We start from the raw sequence: 15,719 nt of genomic DNA on the forward strand, positions 1-15,719 counted from the left end.
GTAGATTTGTTTCTGTGCTATTTAGATAGGACAATATTGTAATAACCAGCCTCATCATTTCATATTGACATGATAATTACTTTTGTGCCTGTATTTTAAATTATTGCAGGCCATGGGCTTCCCAGGGTTGTGGGAGAAGTAAGAGTGGATATCTTGGTTTTATTTCTGAGAATGAAAATGGTTTACTTTTCTGAGAATGAAAATTGTATTAGAACATTGGAATGTTGGGAGCAGTGGAGTGCTCCCTGCTTCTACGGGCCGGTAAAGGCCCGCAGAGCAACATTCCAATGTTCTACAAAGGCTTCTCAAAGTTCGAGGGGATTTATATCCCCTCGAGCTTCGAGAACCCTTTGTTTAATTTGTTAGAACATTCTGCCCATTAGTGGCAGAATGTTCTAATAGCCTTATAGCCCTTCGTAGCAGGGCTATACCGGCTATTAAAGTCTCGCTGTTTCGTTAAAGTCCCTCGCCTTCGGCTCGGGCCTTTAACGATTCAGCGGGCCTTTAATAGCCGGTATAGCCCGCTACGGCGGGCTATAAGGCTATATTATTACCTATCGACATAAAACACAAAATTATGGGGTGGGAATGTGAGCCAATATTAAGGACATCATTGCTTTGTAGACTTGAAACAGTCCTTGCATGCAGGCCTGAAATGAACTTTCTTTGCCCTAATTGAGACAACTTTCTAACTGCGAGAGTGAATACTGCAGTGCAGTTCATACTGTCATTTAGTATTTAAGATTTGATCCACTGTTTCATCTTGGGCGTGGGGTGGTTATCCCTTGCACTTGAAATTGAAGAGATCTTTATAATACTAGTTTTTTCTTTCTAAGTTTTTCTTTTGATATAATGGCTTTTAAAGGGAGCTGATTGGTTTGAGGCATTACTGGCAGATTCCAGATGAATTGGCATCAATAGAAAGGTGGCGTCCAAGATGCCAGCCCTTAAAATTGGCTGCCACACACACAATCCTTTAATAGCCACAAAAATCCTGCTCCCCTGAAGGGATATATGTAGCTGCTCAACCTTCCTGGCTGACGAGGGACAGGGTCATAGAACTTCTGCCTCTATTTGTACACAGAGCGGTGACAACGGCCTCACTGTGTAGCCTTGCCCTGCTATCGGGGAGTATTGTTCTGCAGAGGCCTGAGAGCAACAAGTGCTGTTGGTGAGCCCATAAGGCATCTTGTTTGAGGATAACACTATACAGGATCACTATGACGAGAACGGCCTGTTAGCATGCCACTATATAAAATGGAAATATAACTTGTTTGTTCTCTTAATAAAATTAAAATAAAAACAAAAAAATCCAGATGCATTTGAAAAACAAATGCCATAACTTTGGAGAACTTTCATAAATATATCAGAGCCTTGGTGATAAACAGATCTGGAATTGAGGACATCTCTGGTGACGAACTGGACAGGGATATGGTACCTCTTGAACTAGCACCTGTAATTTAGGATCAGAAGTTAAGAAAGCATAGGGAAAGTGAGAGATGTGGTTATACAGAAAGGACTTGCCTATGTCCTCAATAATTCTTTAAGAGAAGTTTTAGGATCTATCATTTGCCTGGATAGTTAACCTCAAAGATGAAGAAAAGTTTTTAAATTGTAGTGCTGTGCATTGGATTGTTATGTATCTGGGCAGTGCCAGCGTGCTGAATGTACCTGATGTTATGTTTACTTGGGATGGGTGCAAATGTTGCATGTAGGCTTTGAAAAGGGATGAGATAGGGAAGTTCCCTGGAGCACACTACATATCCCATTTGCGGGAGCTGTGTTTCACCTACTGGCTGCTATTTGAAAGGTTTGACCACAACAATTGGAATGGAGCCTAGTACCTTCAAGTCTACATGTGGCACCTATCCAGGAGAGTAGGACTAAAGCTGAGTCAAACTCCTGGTCTCTCGTGCATGCGATTCCCTATTGTTCATTATGGTAGATTTGTTCTCTCTGTATATCTGGCTCAAAATCACTGAGCAAACAGATTGCAAGTAGCTGACATTTCAATAACATCTGCTTTGTCAGGTAAGTCAAAGATAGGTCTATTGCTAGTCACGGCCTCTGGATCGCCAGTCTTCTTTTATTAATTTGTTATGACAGCATGCTTAGGTATATCAACAGAGAGAAGAGAACTGTTGAACATACTTATGATGACTGGGGTGATGGTCAGGTGGCAGATTTTAAGGGCTCAGTTAACAATGTGTTAACAGATTGGCTTTCTTCTTCATGACTGAGGCATATTGTGTCTAGTGTGGTGTTCGTAAAATGGTAGCAATGATCCACAAAATTAATGATCCATCTGATACAACTACAGTTATTTTTATTAAGGCATGTAGGAGGTCGCTAGAGTAACTTTTGTTGAGCTGTTTCGTAAAGGAGATTGCAGTATTTTGCGGGTTCTGTATATGGATGACTTTGTGTTAAACTACCAAGATAATGATAATAGTTCTATAAATTATAGTGTAGAAAAGCCCATGGCCTGTAACTGCAAGAACAAAACATGTAGGCCATGGCCTTCCTCATGGGTCTCAATGTTAGCCAATTGTGCAATTCCCTGCCCCACAGCAGCCTCTAGTGCATGGCTGTTTTTGGGGGTCATCTGTACAGTAGATGAGTGCATTTAATTATCAGGGGTCACTTGATAAGGCATCATGGATAGTGACAGTTTCACAGCAGCAGTGGGAAGGATTTATTATGTTTTTGCCGGCTGATACACAATTACACATGTGAAAGTGGATGCAGGGTTTGTCACAATTTTGACAAGCATGCATTAAACTTATTTGTAACATAGTCATTTAATTTCTGTTTAGAGGATAGGGAAATGGCAAATCAGTACCTAACATCTAGGAATATTAATTAAACAGGATGTTCAAGCCTTCTGGAAGAGCAATGGAGAAACTTAGGTCAATTAGGATTTGGTGATAGTTAAAAAGTGAGAGGTGTGGTCCACAGTGTTACCACAGATAGCAATAGCATGTTCAATGGCATAAAGACAGGATTCTCTGTGGGAGGATAGTCCAGCAGGTGTGTGTGTTCAGTAGTGATTCCAAAGTATATTCAAATCATAGGTATCCCCATGTGAGCCCCCCTGGTCAGAAAATTAGAAACAAAAGCAATTTCTGACTGCATTTATCTGAAGATGGAGTGTATGGAAAGATGAAGAAGGGGGTGAAAGTAAAAGGATAGAAGAGACCTTGATGATGATTTGTAAGGAATTTATTTCCAAAGTTACAACACAGTAGGTAACACCAGCCCACCGAACCACAACCAATCTATTCCGTACACCCCCAAACTTTGCTAACAGAATTCTCTCACTCCCCACATTCCAATCCCCAGCATTCCTTAAGATTATATTCCAACAAATACCCATCCTACACACTGACAAAGACAAAAATGAAACACATACACACATCATAAAATAACAATATGTCAAAACAAAATAAAATATAAATGTAAGTAACAGTTAGCAACAAATACACCAAAATGTGAAAATAAAATGCATATGAACTGCAATGTCGTTCACAATAATGACACCCGATAATGTAATTCTTGCTCACTATCACACAGACCACTCCCCAAACTGAGTGTGCACAAAGTCAACTTTTGCCCTAGGAAATACAGCAATTCTGTCTTTATTGCAAGCCTTTCCATCCAAGGTATTCACCACACTAGAGGCTACTTTAACAACCTGAACAGGAGCAGAAAAGCTGGTTGCGGGTCCGGAGAAGACCCTTCACGTTACACTAATGGCATACCGCCGTTCATGAAGTGACAATTGGCAAAACCCGCCATTGTCAGAGCTACACGCCTTTACGACATTACCTTTTATTTCATGTGCGGACCTTTGCACACTATTATTATAAAAACCCGAACAGGAGCGGGTTGGAATTATCACCGTTCTGCCGATATTACGAAACTCCATACATTCTCAGCCCTGAAGAGTTAGGGGTTATTACCCCAACTGACGAAACACGTGTCGGCTGGTTTCCTTTTGTATGGATCTCCTAGATAGGAGAAACATTCACAGACTTATTAGAACAGGAATGAAAAGAACATTCGTGTGTGATCTTATCCTGTGAATGATTTCAATGTGATTATTGTTGTGTGCGCTTGACTGGTTAGTTCATTCATCATAAGGGTTAGCCTTCTCACCCTTTAGTTTCAAAGCAGCACCAAACAAATCTACACTATCGTGACTACTCAACCACTACACGTTGTGCGCCATCCAATTCTGAACACTGATAACCCTTCGCGGAACTGTTTACTGATCATACAGAGACCACAATCTATCACAAAGCATTCAACAGCCTTTTCAATACCTGGCCACCAAAAATCTTTCCGTAACCTATGCTTTATTGCTCTTTTCCAACATGGCCTTCATGTACTAATTCTAACACCTTTGTTCTCAAACTGGCAAATGTAGCAAGTTGCCCTAGCCTACGTGAAAGTCCATTTTCACACGTCAACTTAGTGACAACATGAACATATGGTCTCAGATCCGTCTCTAATTTTGGGGGAATTAGGCCACCCCGTGCACAACGCACAACATCTATTTTATCAGTACTGTCTTTTTTTTAACTCCTCTCTCCACTCACTTTCTTCCAGGATCCCATTCAACACATTGTTGAGTAGATTTGCCATACAAACACTCTCATTGTACTCAACAATCTCCTCATCAGTAGTATCCAGAGCAATTCTTGACAAACAATCTACTATCACATTCCTTTTGCCCGGAACATACACAACTGTGTAGTTAAAGTCTTGTAGACGATACTGCCACTTTGTAATCCTAATAACTAAACACCACTGGGTATGGGCTCCCAAGCAGCAAGGCCAAACCCTGCCTTGTATGAACTACAAAAAAATTGCCAATGCTGCTAATATTAATGAACCAATTATTTGTCTCCTTCACACACGAATTGAACACTATGAGAGAGATATCTGATTTTTTGAATCAATCCTTTTGATTTTTGATTTCATTTCAACTTTTCATTATTTCATTTACTTTTTGTACATTTTTATATTTCAACGAACCATTTCAAGAAAGACGTAACATAAACAAACATTTACACAATATTGTACCATATCCCCTTCATCTCAATCATACACACTATCACTAAAGATCTTTGTCACACATACTCAACATCCATTCACACTCCAATATCAAAAAACTTTTTTACAGATTATATACAATTTTTGGAGAAAAAAACATAGAATCCAGTTTCAAGAACATAAATCACTATAATACGAGTATCATTTGATATGTCTTATGGTTTAAATCGGACAAGGTCTACGCGTTTCGAACTCTTTTTAATTCGGAGTTCTCTTCAGGACCATAGACTCTCTAATCGTCAAGGACGACTCAAATCCTTAGCTCGCCAACACCGCGAAGCGGGACCACTGCTTTGTGGGGGAAGTTTAAACGCCTTTCTGTAATCTATTTGTTGCTCTTTGGCCACATATCAATTAGGAATTATTTTTGGTCACGAGCGACTTGAATTGGAAAATAGAACGAGTGAAAAGATTCATCGTGACCAAAAATAATTCCTAATTGATATGTGGCCAAAGAGCAAGATGTGTAAAACTCTCTCTAGACGTGTATTGTGTTGTTGCGAGGCTTGGCCCATCGCACTGTGACAATTCAGTTCCATCTCCAAAGGCCTACCCCCAAACCTCGCTCACAGAATTCTCTCTCTCCCCACATTCCACTTTCCAATACCCCAGCATTCCTTAAGATGAGATCCCAACAGAAAGCTCACCTAGAGACCAGTGGTGCTTAGTGGTGAGAGGCACCTGAAGCTAGAGACAAGTGAATGTGCAGTCAGGACATGACTGCTAGCATTTAGCAGGCAAGTCTGCTTCTATGAAGATTCCATTTTGTTCTCCTTGGAAGAAGGCTTTGCAAAAGGTGGTTTCTCAGGTGCATAAGAATGGAATACAGAGTATGAGATCAGTTTAATGAAGATGGATTTAGGACAGAGTATTATGGAAGTTATGGTGCATAATGTAAGACGATAGATGATCATGCATATGATATAGCTTATTATAGAAAGGTTTAGGAGGGGCATGCAACACCATAACTGGAAAAGGAACAGAAAGAAAACAAGACAGGAGCACCCTCAGGCTATGGGATTGTGTCACAGAGTAGGACAAAGTCTCAAGTAAATACAATAGACTAATGCCGTATATATATGAACATGTCTGTAATGCATGAATTAAAATTTCATAGTGTATTTGGGGGTCAAATTAACTGGTGTTTAATGCAAAGATGAATATTTCAGATACATTATCACATACAGAACAGCCCATTCTCACATCAACTGGTATGTATTTAATAAAATTGGTTCATTTAAAAATATATCTTCACTATTTCACTGTGCCCTACACCATACAGAGTGCTGAAATTAAGAAGAGTTCTACAAATGTGATTGGAGGGGAGCTTTGGGGAATGCGAGGTAACTACTTTCCCTTCTATGTACAGAGGCATCTAGCCTTTGCATGCGTTTTTGGTACCTGAAATGTCTTTCACACCTGCCTCCCAGTACTGTTTAATGTATAGACCTTCCTATGTAGAGTACTAAAGATGCAGATAGATGCCTGAGGGGTAGCCAGCTTTGGCTTGTGTATGGGGTATTTAATCTGCCATTAAGGCTGGTTGCCATTGGTAGGAATATCTCCCACCTACACTAGAGAAGGATTAGAGACTTTGGAATGTGGCTGTTGTAATGTTAATCATTAATTGATATACTTCTTTTTTAATCATGTTCCTTTCATCTCTTCCCTTTTGTGTTTATAGGTTTTTACTGTCTTTCTTTTCGTTGTTATCATATAATCATCATATAATCATCCCATAAAAGGGTTGTACTATCTCTTTAATTATGTAAAGTGCTTAGAAAGTGCTACAAATATTAAATAAATAAAGAGTAACTCAAGTGGTCAGTAAATGATTGAAAGAACATCCGAAGTTCTGGAACAGATTTTGGATATAATATATCGAAGAAAATAATAAATGTGAGCCATTTACAGATTAAGGGAACTTGTGTTACTTAGCAGGCAACTAAGGCAATTATGGTGGCGCTGATGCTTCATTATACATCTGTACAAATCACGAATTCCATTATCTGCTCAGCTTGATCTCAAGAAATCAATCCTGAGCTAACCTATTAACATTGAAGGAAAGGAAAATAATCTTACTGAACAAAATGCTTAGGTGTTTAGCCTGCATTAAATTAAACAGAAGCCGGATAACCATATCCTTGGAAGTATAATCAGCTATCAATAGTCCTACGGAGTATCCATTGCAATATAGCATCCATTATGAGCTAGCCACCTAATATCTAACAGAGGAAAACATAATAAAGATAGATTCTTTCTCTATGATACCTCATACATAAGAGTATTATTTTTTTTTTAAATGTACAGGAAGATGATGGCCTACTGTGTTCCCCAATTGTATTCTCAGTTTGGACCTCTGGATATTTTACCTCTGCTGTGGTCTGATCCTGGGTGAAGAAGCTAGTGTATCAGACCCCTTTCGGGGGCACAGGGCAGGCAGGAGCTACTAGGCCACAACCATGGTTGTTGTGGTCATTTGTCTCTTTTGGCCTGGAGTCCGCCTACTATCGCTCTGCAAACTGGACCAACAACACCCTCCCTGCACTAGATTCTCGGGGTAGTAAAAATGAGTAGCCAGAGGCGTCTCAGGGAGGCAGCATGAGGTACTCAGAACTCATCAATCAAAAAAAGACACAATAAACAGATTTTCCAGCCCAGTGCTTGTCTTAGAAAAAGTGAGCTTTAATAAAACAACAACGCAAAATACTACATTCATCACCAGGAGTTCAGCTACAGGGCTTTACAACACTACAGATTCAAACCAACTCCTATTGTTTCCCCACCCAACACAATGTCCTAGCATGATTTCAACAGTTCCCAGTCAACTAAAGAGTTTTAGAACTGTAGCTGCAGGTACCAAATTACTACAGTGACCCAGCAGCAACATAAAAGTCATGGGTGATGATCAGCACATGCGCAAGTTTACTACTTGTCTTAGGTGAATCATTAAATGCAGGGAACAATAGTTCAGTTCAATTCCTTTCATAAAAAAGGGAGTTTGTATTGGCAATCTTTACTCTTTTATTATGCAGCTTTATCTCTCTGTCTCTCTTCATAGGCTACTATTTACATGGAGGTCAGTACTTGGCTCAGAATTGAGGTTGTTGCCGTGCGCCATTTGCAATCACATGGGTGGTGTCTCCATCAGCAGCTGCGGGGTCACAGCAAACTTGCAGCCTCTTGGAACTTGCTGTTGAAGTAAGCCGAACACCCGACCTTTGTCAGCATTCATCTGTCTTCAGCAATTGTGACCTCCAGGCTGTTGAGGATCCTCATCTATGGTAGTCGTAGTTGAACAGGTACCTCGGGCTGCTGCAGAACTGCCAGATGACATGCTCATACACATGAACCATGCATGGAGACCAGTTGATACCTCTCAGTTCAGTTCAACACCATTTCAACACCAGCCACACTCCTGAACACTCCTGAAGCTGCTTCTGTGCATTCCACACACTAGGACCTCACTTGGGCCAGGTACTCTCCTTTCCTCTCTGAGCCGGCAGGCACCTTTGTAGGTGCTAGGCAGGCACATAGCTTCTCCACAACTTATATAGAGTTGATGTGATGTTCTCTTATCTCTAGGAGAGTTGCTGTCTTGCAAGCCCCTGCCCTGGGCCAAAGCAGCCCATCAAGTACTCTGCAGAGCACTCCCTTCCTTGGCCAAGTAGGACATTGAACTGGAACAAAGTGGGATGGTCTGTGTCCCACCTTTAAACTAATTTTCCAGACAGGGGATGTTGATCCACTGTTTAATATATTGAAACCATATTGTGGTGTTCCCTTTCAAATGTAATTTTCTGACTGCAGTGCAGACACAGCCTTTGTGCGAGGTGATGATGCTCATAATAGGTAGTGAAGATACTGCTCCAAGAAGGAGTATCTCAAAACATGGGTGCAATGAAGTGTGAAACCTCTGCATCAGGCTGTCATCAGCTTTCCTGGAGTAGGAATCATGAAAGAGCAGACTGTCCTTAGATACGTCTACACCCTTAAAAACAGACTCTGATGACTGATCGTCTCTCCCGATATGATCCACCAAATGGCAGTGCCTAGGAAGGAATGATCAGTAATCCCCCAATAAAAGGTTTGCAATGAATGTCCATGGATATCCCTGTCTCCATCCTTCCTTCTGCCCCAGGAATGTAGGCAATACATTTCCACTGCTCGGAGAAGCTCAATCCCGCTCTCCATGTTGTGCCATGTCAAACCATAGGCTATTCAAAATTAATCCCATCGGTCCCAGCAAAAGAGACTCCCACTAAATCACATAGTCTTGCGACCATCCACACCTTACATGCATGCATTTGATACACACAGTCTATGAGCACAAGTGTCTGGATGTCACATGTAGCCTGACCTTTTCATGAGTGGAGCAGAAGGCCACACTCCTAAACATAAATATTCTGCTGTGTATTAACAATCCACTGAAATAGAAGTATGCTTCCACTACTGCTTTAGGCCAACAACCTAAGGCAAGGACAGTAATCCCATGTAACTAAAGAGAGAATGATTGGTGTGAGCCTCCATGTCACACGATAGGTTCTGGACCTTGAATCAACATGGACCAGACAAGGTCTTCAGCACTCATTCTAGATTAGCATGTCAGCTGCTCCAACTAAAAGTCAGAATACCAGTTTCACATGATTTCAGGTCACTTAGGAGAGGGGTAGACACTTGTTCACTGCACAAGGAGACAGTCCTGTCACAACAATGTGTGCTTTATTTCTCTCAGTGCAACCTTTGCTATTATAGACCTGTTTTGAGAGTACCCCAATGTAAGGTAACTGCCCATGTAGAGGTCGCCTGTCTGATCGCATATGAACGTATTTCCAATCATTCATTGATCTAAATATATTTATTCAAGCAGCCAATGTCACTCAGCTGATGTATCTATACTGGTGAACGGCATCCCAAGGATTACATTTTAATCAGATCTGAATTTGGATCTGTACATTTTCAATGGGGAAAATTACCAAATTTGAATCTTATGAGTAACATGGCCTCAAAAAGTTTGAACCCAGGAAGTGCGGACTCTACAGAGCTACGCCCTGCCAATTACAGGGCACTGGTTCGGTGATTCTCACACCTCAGCTGGGCTGCTATCTTTGGACTCAGGGTTTCTTTGATTATTATGCATGACTGCCCCATCTCATGATAATACATCAAACATGAGGCATTCACAGGCTGTAGCCCTCCGCTGGAGGTTTTCTTTAAGCCTTTTGGGCATTTTCTTCCTGTTTAGTGATTTCCTTTGGAGGAAACGTTTCAGCCTTGTGTGTTATCTCTGCCAATGCCTGACAAACTAGCTACCGAAGGAAGTTGCCCATTCCTCAGCATAAAGAAACTACCACTGAGAGAAAGGTCATAACTGCATTGAGATTGTTTAATTATTCTATTTAGTATAGTTTTATGGTAAAGGATATTGCTTGGCTAAAGCTAGCTAGAGTGGCTTATGATCTTACTACACCTATTGATGAGCTGAGTAGACCACTCCTCACCTTTTATCAAACCTACTCACATGTTGAGAAGCTTTTGCGTCAAACTCATGATACCTCAAGCTTAGGAGGTGGAGTTGAGTTGAAAGAGAACTGAACATATGCCATTTTGAATGTTTATTGCTCTACTGGTGGCCCATCCACAACACAGGCAACTGCCTGCAGTGAAAATATGAAACAAAAACGATTCTTTTCTATACAAAATACATTTATGAGCTAAATAGTTTAAACTATCATGATCAGTGTATGTTTGACATGTAAAGTACTCCCTCATGGATTATAATGAAAACACTTCAGAAAAGGAATAATGTTACACCAGTCAGTAGTATGAGGTGAGAAAGAAATATTCCACCGTGATGAGCCAATGCCACTCCAGGTATATTTTAAAGACAATGTAACAGCAGATTATGCAGACAACTATACTTTCAAGAAAGACTTAAAAGATAGAGATGCTTCTTAGAAAAAGACATACAAATTAAAATTGCAAGGTATATGCTCACTGGAAAAAGGGTACTTGAAGTGGCTGTGATGCCATGAGTTATGCATGGACGCACGTACTTCATGTACATACTATACGTTTATTTCTGAAATCTCTGTATAGAAAAGCCTGTCTCTAATTTACTTATGAAAGTTGAGTTGTGATGGCTCCAGTTACCTGTAGTAAAGAAATGACCTAGCTGCTCAACTGCAAAAAGGTATTACAGTTGGGCACTGATGTCACAATGCCTGCTGCCAAAGTGAACAGTCAGGGTGAAAGGCAGACCACTGAGCATAAATGCAGCAGCAGTGTAACCAAGGAAAACAGCAACTGGCGTTTCCTTGTTCTTTTTACAAAAACTTACTAACCACTTTATGGTGTGTTTAATTTGGCAGTACAGAGTCTGCTTGTATTCTTCATCTCTCAATGAACATGAAAGAACAAGACACAAAGTATTTAAGTATTTCGTAGAAAGGGTGATGATATTACCATGTATTACACGGAATAAAGTACAATCTGCCATACAATAAAAGGGTACTGCAAGTCACCACAGAATTTCATGACCTTATAAAGGAACTCGGATTTCCGCTTTGCACCTCTGTACTGTGACGGAGCTCCTCAGTGACTTGTAATATCCTTATATGCACAGCAGGAGCTACTGTATACTATTATATCTAATAACCAGCACCCTGACGCTCCATACAGCAGTAATCTTTCCAACAAGCTGATAATGTAAAGCAGGCTGGCACCAACATGTATTAAATAGTGTTGTATTATGCATGACTACAATGCAGGTTTGTAATTTGTAGAGTGTGTAATAAATAGTGCAAATGTAACATCTAACAACACAAATGTATCTACCTTGCCAAGGCATAATTTGCTGTTAACTACAAAGCCTTTGTTTGACTGCAGGACTGGGAGCAATCACTTTCCTGCCTCATGTCACACAAATAACTAGGATTAGAACAGACGCAGCTGGACTTATTGAAAACAATGGTCTCCAGGGGACTGAAAAACATTACTGATTTGACATTTACCATGAAAGAAGAAGAGGAGCGCGCGCACTTCACAGTCATTATTTCAGTGCACATTCACAGGAAAGCTGTGAAAAGAAAGGTGTCAGTGCCCCGTAATCAACAGACACGCTGACTACCTGGAGAGGTAGTGTTTAACGAGTGCAGAGAACACAAACAGATCAGGCTGCACCTGCCCACACTTTCGAGAAGAATGGAGAAATATGTAATATTAGTTTAAGGGGAAATGTAGCATGGACCTCAATTCACCGAAATGCCAGGGGTAGCGGACGTGATATCACAAGCCCTTTGACCACCACTTTCACTCACGCACATACACACAAATACACACATATACACTCTCAGACATAACCACGCTCTCATTCAGCAAGCACGCACAAAACATACATTTAAAAGATTGTTTTACTTACCTCCGGTGCCATGGAAGGGCGCATTCAAGCTCATTATACTCCATTGTTTTTACACTATTCATGAATATATTTTATTTATTCACTTTTAGTGTAATAAAAAGTGACAGAAAATTAAGAGTGGAGCTGCACCTGTGTTCCTGGCACTGAATTTGCCACATCGGGGGGCAGGGGACGCCAAGACAGTGCTAGGGGTAGCAAAGGGCAAGCCATGGGTCGCAGCTGCCACCCTTGGCGACCCCTAAATGAAGTCCATGAAATGTAGAGCATGCCCAGGAAACAAGTTTTATACTTTGAAACAATGAATGCAGTTAATCTACATGTTTCATCTTTACTTACCATCAAGTCCATTATGGTGGCTATAGTTTCGCTTTCCCAAAATAGTTACGGAGGTGTGGTTAGGACCTGAAAGCAGCCGCTTTGAAGAGGGGCTCTGCAGGCTCAACGTTGGCCTTATCACGTTAGACCTCATTCCAGGGTGAATTTCTGGAGAACATATGCAAAACAAGGCAGACGATATTAAAATACTTCACATTTTTACATTTTCTCAATGCAGAGTATATTTTTAGCTGGCATTTTTCAAACCAGGTTTCTTTCATCATAAATGATTTTGCTCACTAGGAACAGACCATTCAATTTATCAAACAGCCCAGGGTAGCAGGAGTGAAAAATGCACCCTTTGGCTTCAATGACATCAAGAGACAAATATCACATTGTCTTTGGCGACAAACTAAGTGATGACATTTAACCTTTGTTAGAGATACTATTAGTGGAATTGTCATCATTAAATGGCCCTTTGAACCAGATGACATCACAGGAAGTAACCTCACATGGTCTTTAACATCCCATTTATTGGCGTCGCTTAATCTATGGCATAGCTACTACCAGAGAAAATGCCATCACTTAAGTTAAAAAGCCCGCTAAGGTGAAATATTAAAGAAAAACAGGTACTCAATCAGATACGTTGTATTTTAGTTATAACCTAAGTATTTACTCGGGTGCTGTTATGATATGCCAGAGGTCAAAGTCGCACAGACAGCCGTAAATAAGGAGACACATTTAGTAGCGGCCAACTCTAATGTCATATGCTAAGCAGACACAAATGACCAGTAAAAAGCCTGAAATGCAAAGATAAAAAAGCTCATGTGCCAAGTCTCGTCTCCAAATACACAATGAACATTTCAAAGACCTTGGTACACCTTGAAAGTATCAGGTAAAGCCTTGATGGTCTATGCACATGCATCTTAAGCGCCCATACAAAGAGCGTATGCTTGAGCACAGTCATGAGTGTTTATGCAAAGTGTCAATAGACCAGTTAGTCATGTCTGAGAAATACCAGCCGTCGCTGGTGTGCCCCTCCAGTTGATATGGTCTGGCATGACAGGGCAGCAATCGCCAGACAATTATGTATCATGAGGAGTGAGGCTTTGGACCTGCCAACATTTTGGGAGCCAGGAGTGCATGTTTTCATGGTACAAACGTTGGGTGCTTCCACACAAAAAGTGCCTGCTCTTCACACAGCTGTGATCATTTCATTTAGCCAGCTGCTTGAAATCCACAGGGGTAAACACACATGCAATTGCAATGCTATTAAAGTGTCTTACATAATTGGCTAATTGGCTAATTTATGGCGTTTTCCTATGGCAGGAGCAGATGGGAGGGCAGCAATTAAAGAACATGGATTTTTAGGTCTGGATTGACAGTGCATTCATCAGCCAAACCTATAGGCATTGCAAGTGCTTGTTTTGGACATTGGACTTCCGCCTTTTCCCTTCGCTCTCAGTGCAGGTTCCGTTACAATAGGCCTGGTTTGCCCACTGTCATGTCATTAGTCTGAGAGTGACGGGAGTTAAATAATAACAAATGACACACTGAAATCTTGTAGTTGTGAACGACACACCACTAATTGCATACAGGCAGCAGGATCATTTCCCTGACAGATACAAGCATCTCACGCGGCATGGTGTACCATGTTGAAAGGGGACATCAATGCTGCAGCTTCTCGGACATATGAAAACAATATTTTGACTATTAATTATAGTTTTGGGTTGGGTTATAACAATTAAGTTCATGTTAGGTGCACATGTATTTTTTCCTGCAGCAGGCACCCTTAATGACATAATTATATCTTTTAGGTTATGTTAGGAGGTGGAATATTGTACTATTTTTCCTGACATGTCAAATAATGTGGTTCCATACATCAGCTGTTTCATTCTTTTATGTGAGTTTTGAAGTCATATTTCCCTGTTGCCAGTGATGGAATGTTTTATTCCATTTCCTATCAGGTTATATATTGAGGTGAAACAGATCTTCATTTGTAGAGAAAGTTCCTTAAGATTTAATAATGCATCCCTCGGGCCATCTGTGCTTCTGCAAACGTTTCAAGGCGCCCTTGACAAAGTCATGATAATTGAAAGGAGATTTGCTAAATGGGGTTTAGCCTGAAGAGGTGTAAATATCGTACTCAGAAAATTCCAATCAGTTCCGCTCCGCCGTCACACTTTGTGCCATACAATCTGTGCAGTTTTTAGAGTCCTGTAGAATAATGCCCCAGACGACAGTTAATATCACAGGTGTACATTTCCATCATTGGATTTTCTCAGGATGTACTCTTTTTTTTGATGCTTCAGAGGGCAGCAAGTCTCACAATATAATATGTAATGTATTCCTGGTCCAGAGAGCCGGCAGGCACAGGCATCCGTCCCCTCTCTAAAGGGCAGCACACCTGAGTGCTTGGCTCCTAACTGCTTTGGTGCCACACTAAGTGGTCTCTTTCAGAGTCTAGAAAAGAAAGATGTTAAAGGCACAGTAATAAAAATGTTTCTAATATGGTCAACTGTAAGAAAGTGGGTTATTAGTTGAGAGGGGCCCCACTCAAGCAGGATTAACCACAAAAGTAATTTAATACATCTTTGTTGAAACCTCTGGTAGCTTGGCACACAAGCGTCAGGTTAAACTTAGCAGCAATGTGTTAAGGTGTCGCCCTTTCCTCTTGCATTCTAGAAGGGTACTCAGCAGACCTTCTCAGCATCCAGTCCTTGCTGATTAAATACATTCAAAATGAGTCCTGCAAATGCAACAAGGGTTTACTTGGAGGTGAGTGTTTGAAAAGTTTCAACACTCCATCCATCATCTCCTTGTGTTGGCAGTGTATGCCCAGATGTGAGTCCCTTGCTCACTTTGC

General features: G+C 40.9%; 1 protein-coding gene across 4 annotated transcripts in view; it reads right to left on the bottom strand.

Moving 5' to 3' along the window:
• The window catches only part of MTA3 (metastasis associated 1 family member 3), a 771,323-nt gene that overhangs the window by 229,746 nt on the left and 525,858 nt on the right, over positions 1–15,719 (bottom strand). For all 4 annotated transcript variants that reach the window (XM_078649696.1, XM_078649694.1, XM_078649692.1 and 1 more), the window contains exon 16: positions 12,875–13,021. In XM_078649696.1, coding sequence (XP_078505822.1) covers positions 12,875–13,021 — 147 coding nt within the window. The remainder of the gene's footprint in view (positions 1–12,874; positions 13,022–15,719) is intronic.

This window comes from Lissotriton helveticus, chromosome 6 (assembly GCF_964261635.1).
Source record: "Lissotriton helveticus chromosome 6, aLisHel1.1, whole genome shotgun sequence".
NCBI lineage: Eukaryota > Metazoa > Chordata > Amphibia > Caudata > Salamandridae > Lissotriton > Lissotriton helveticus.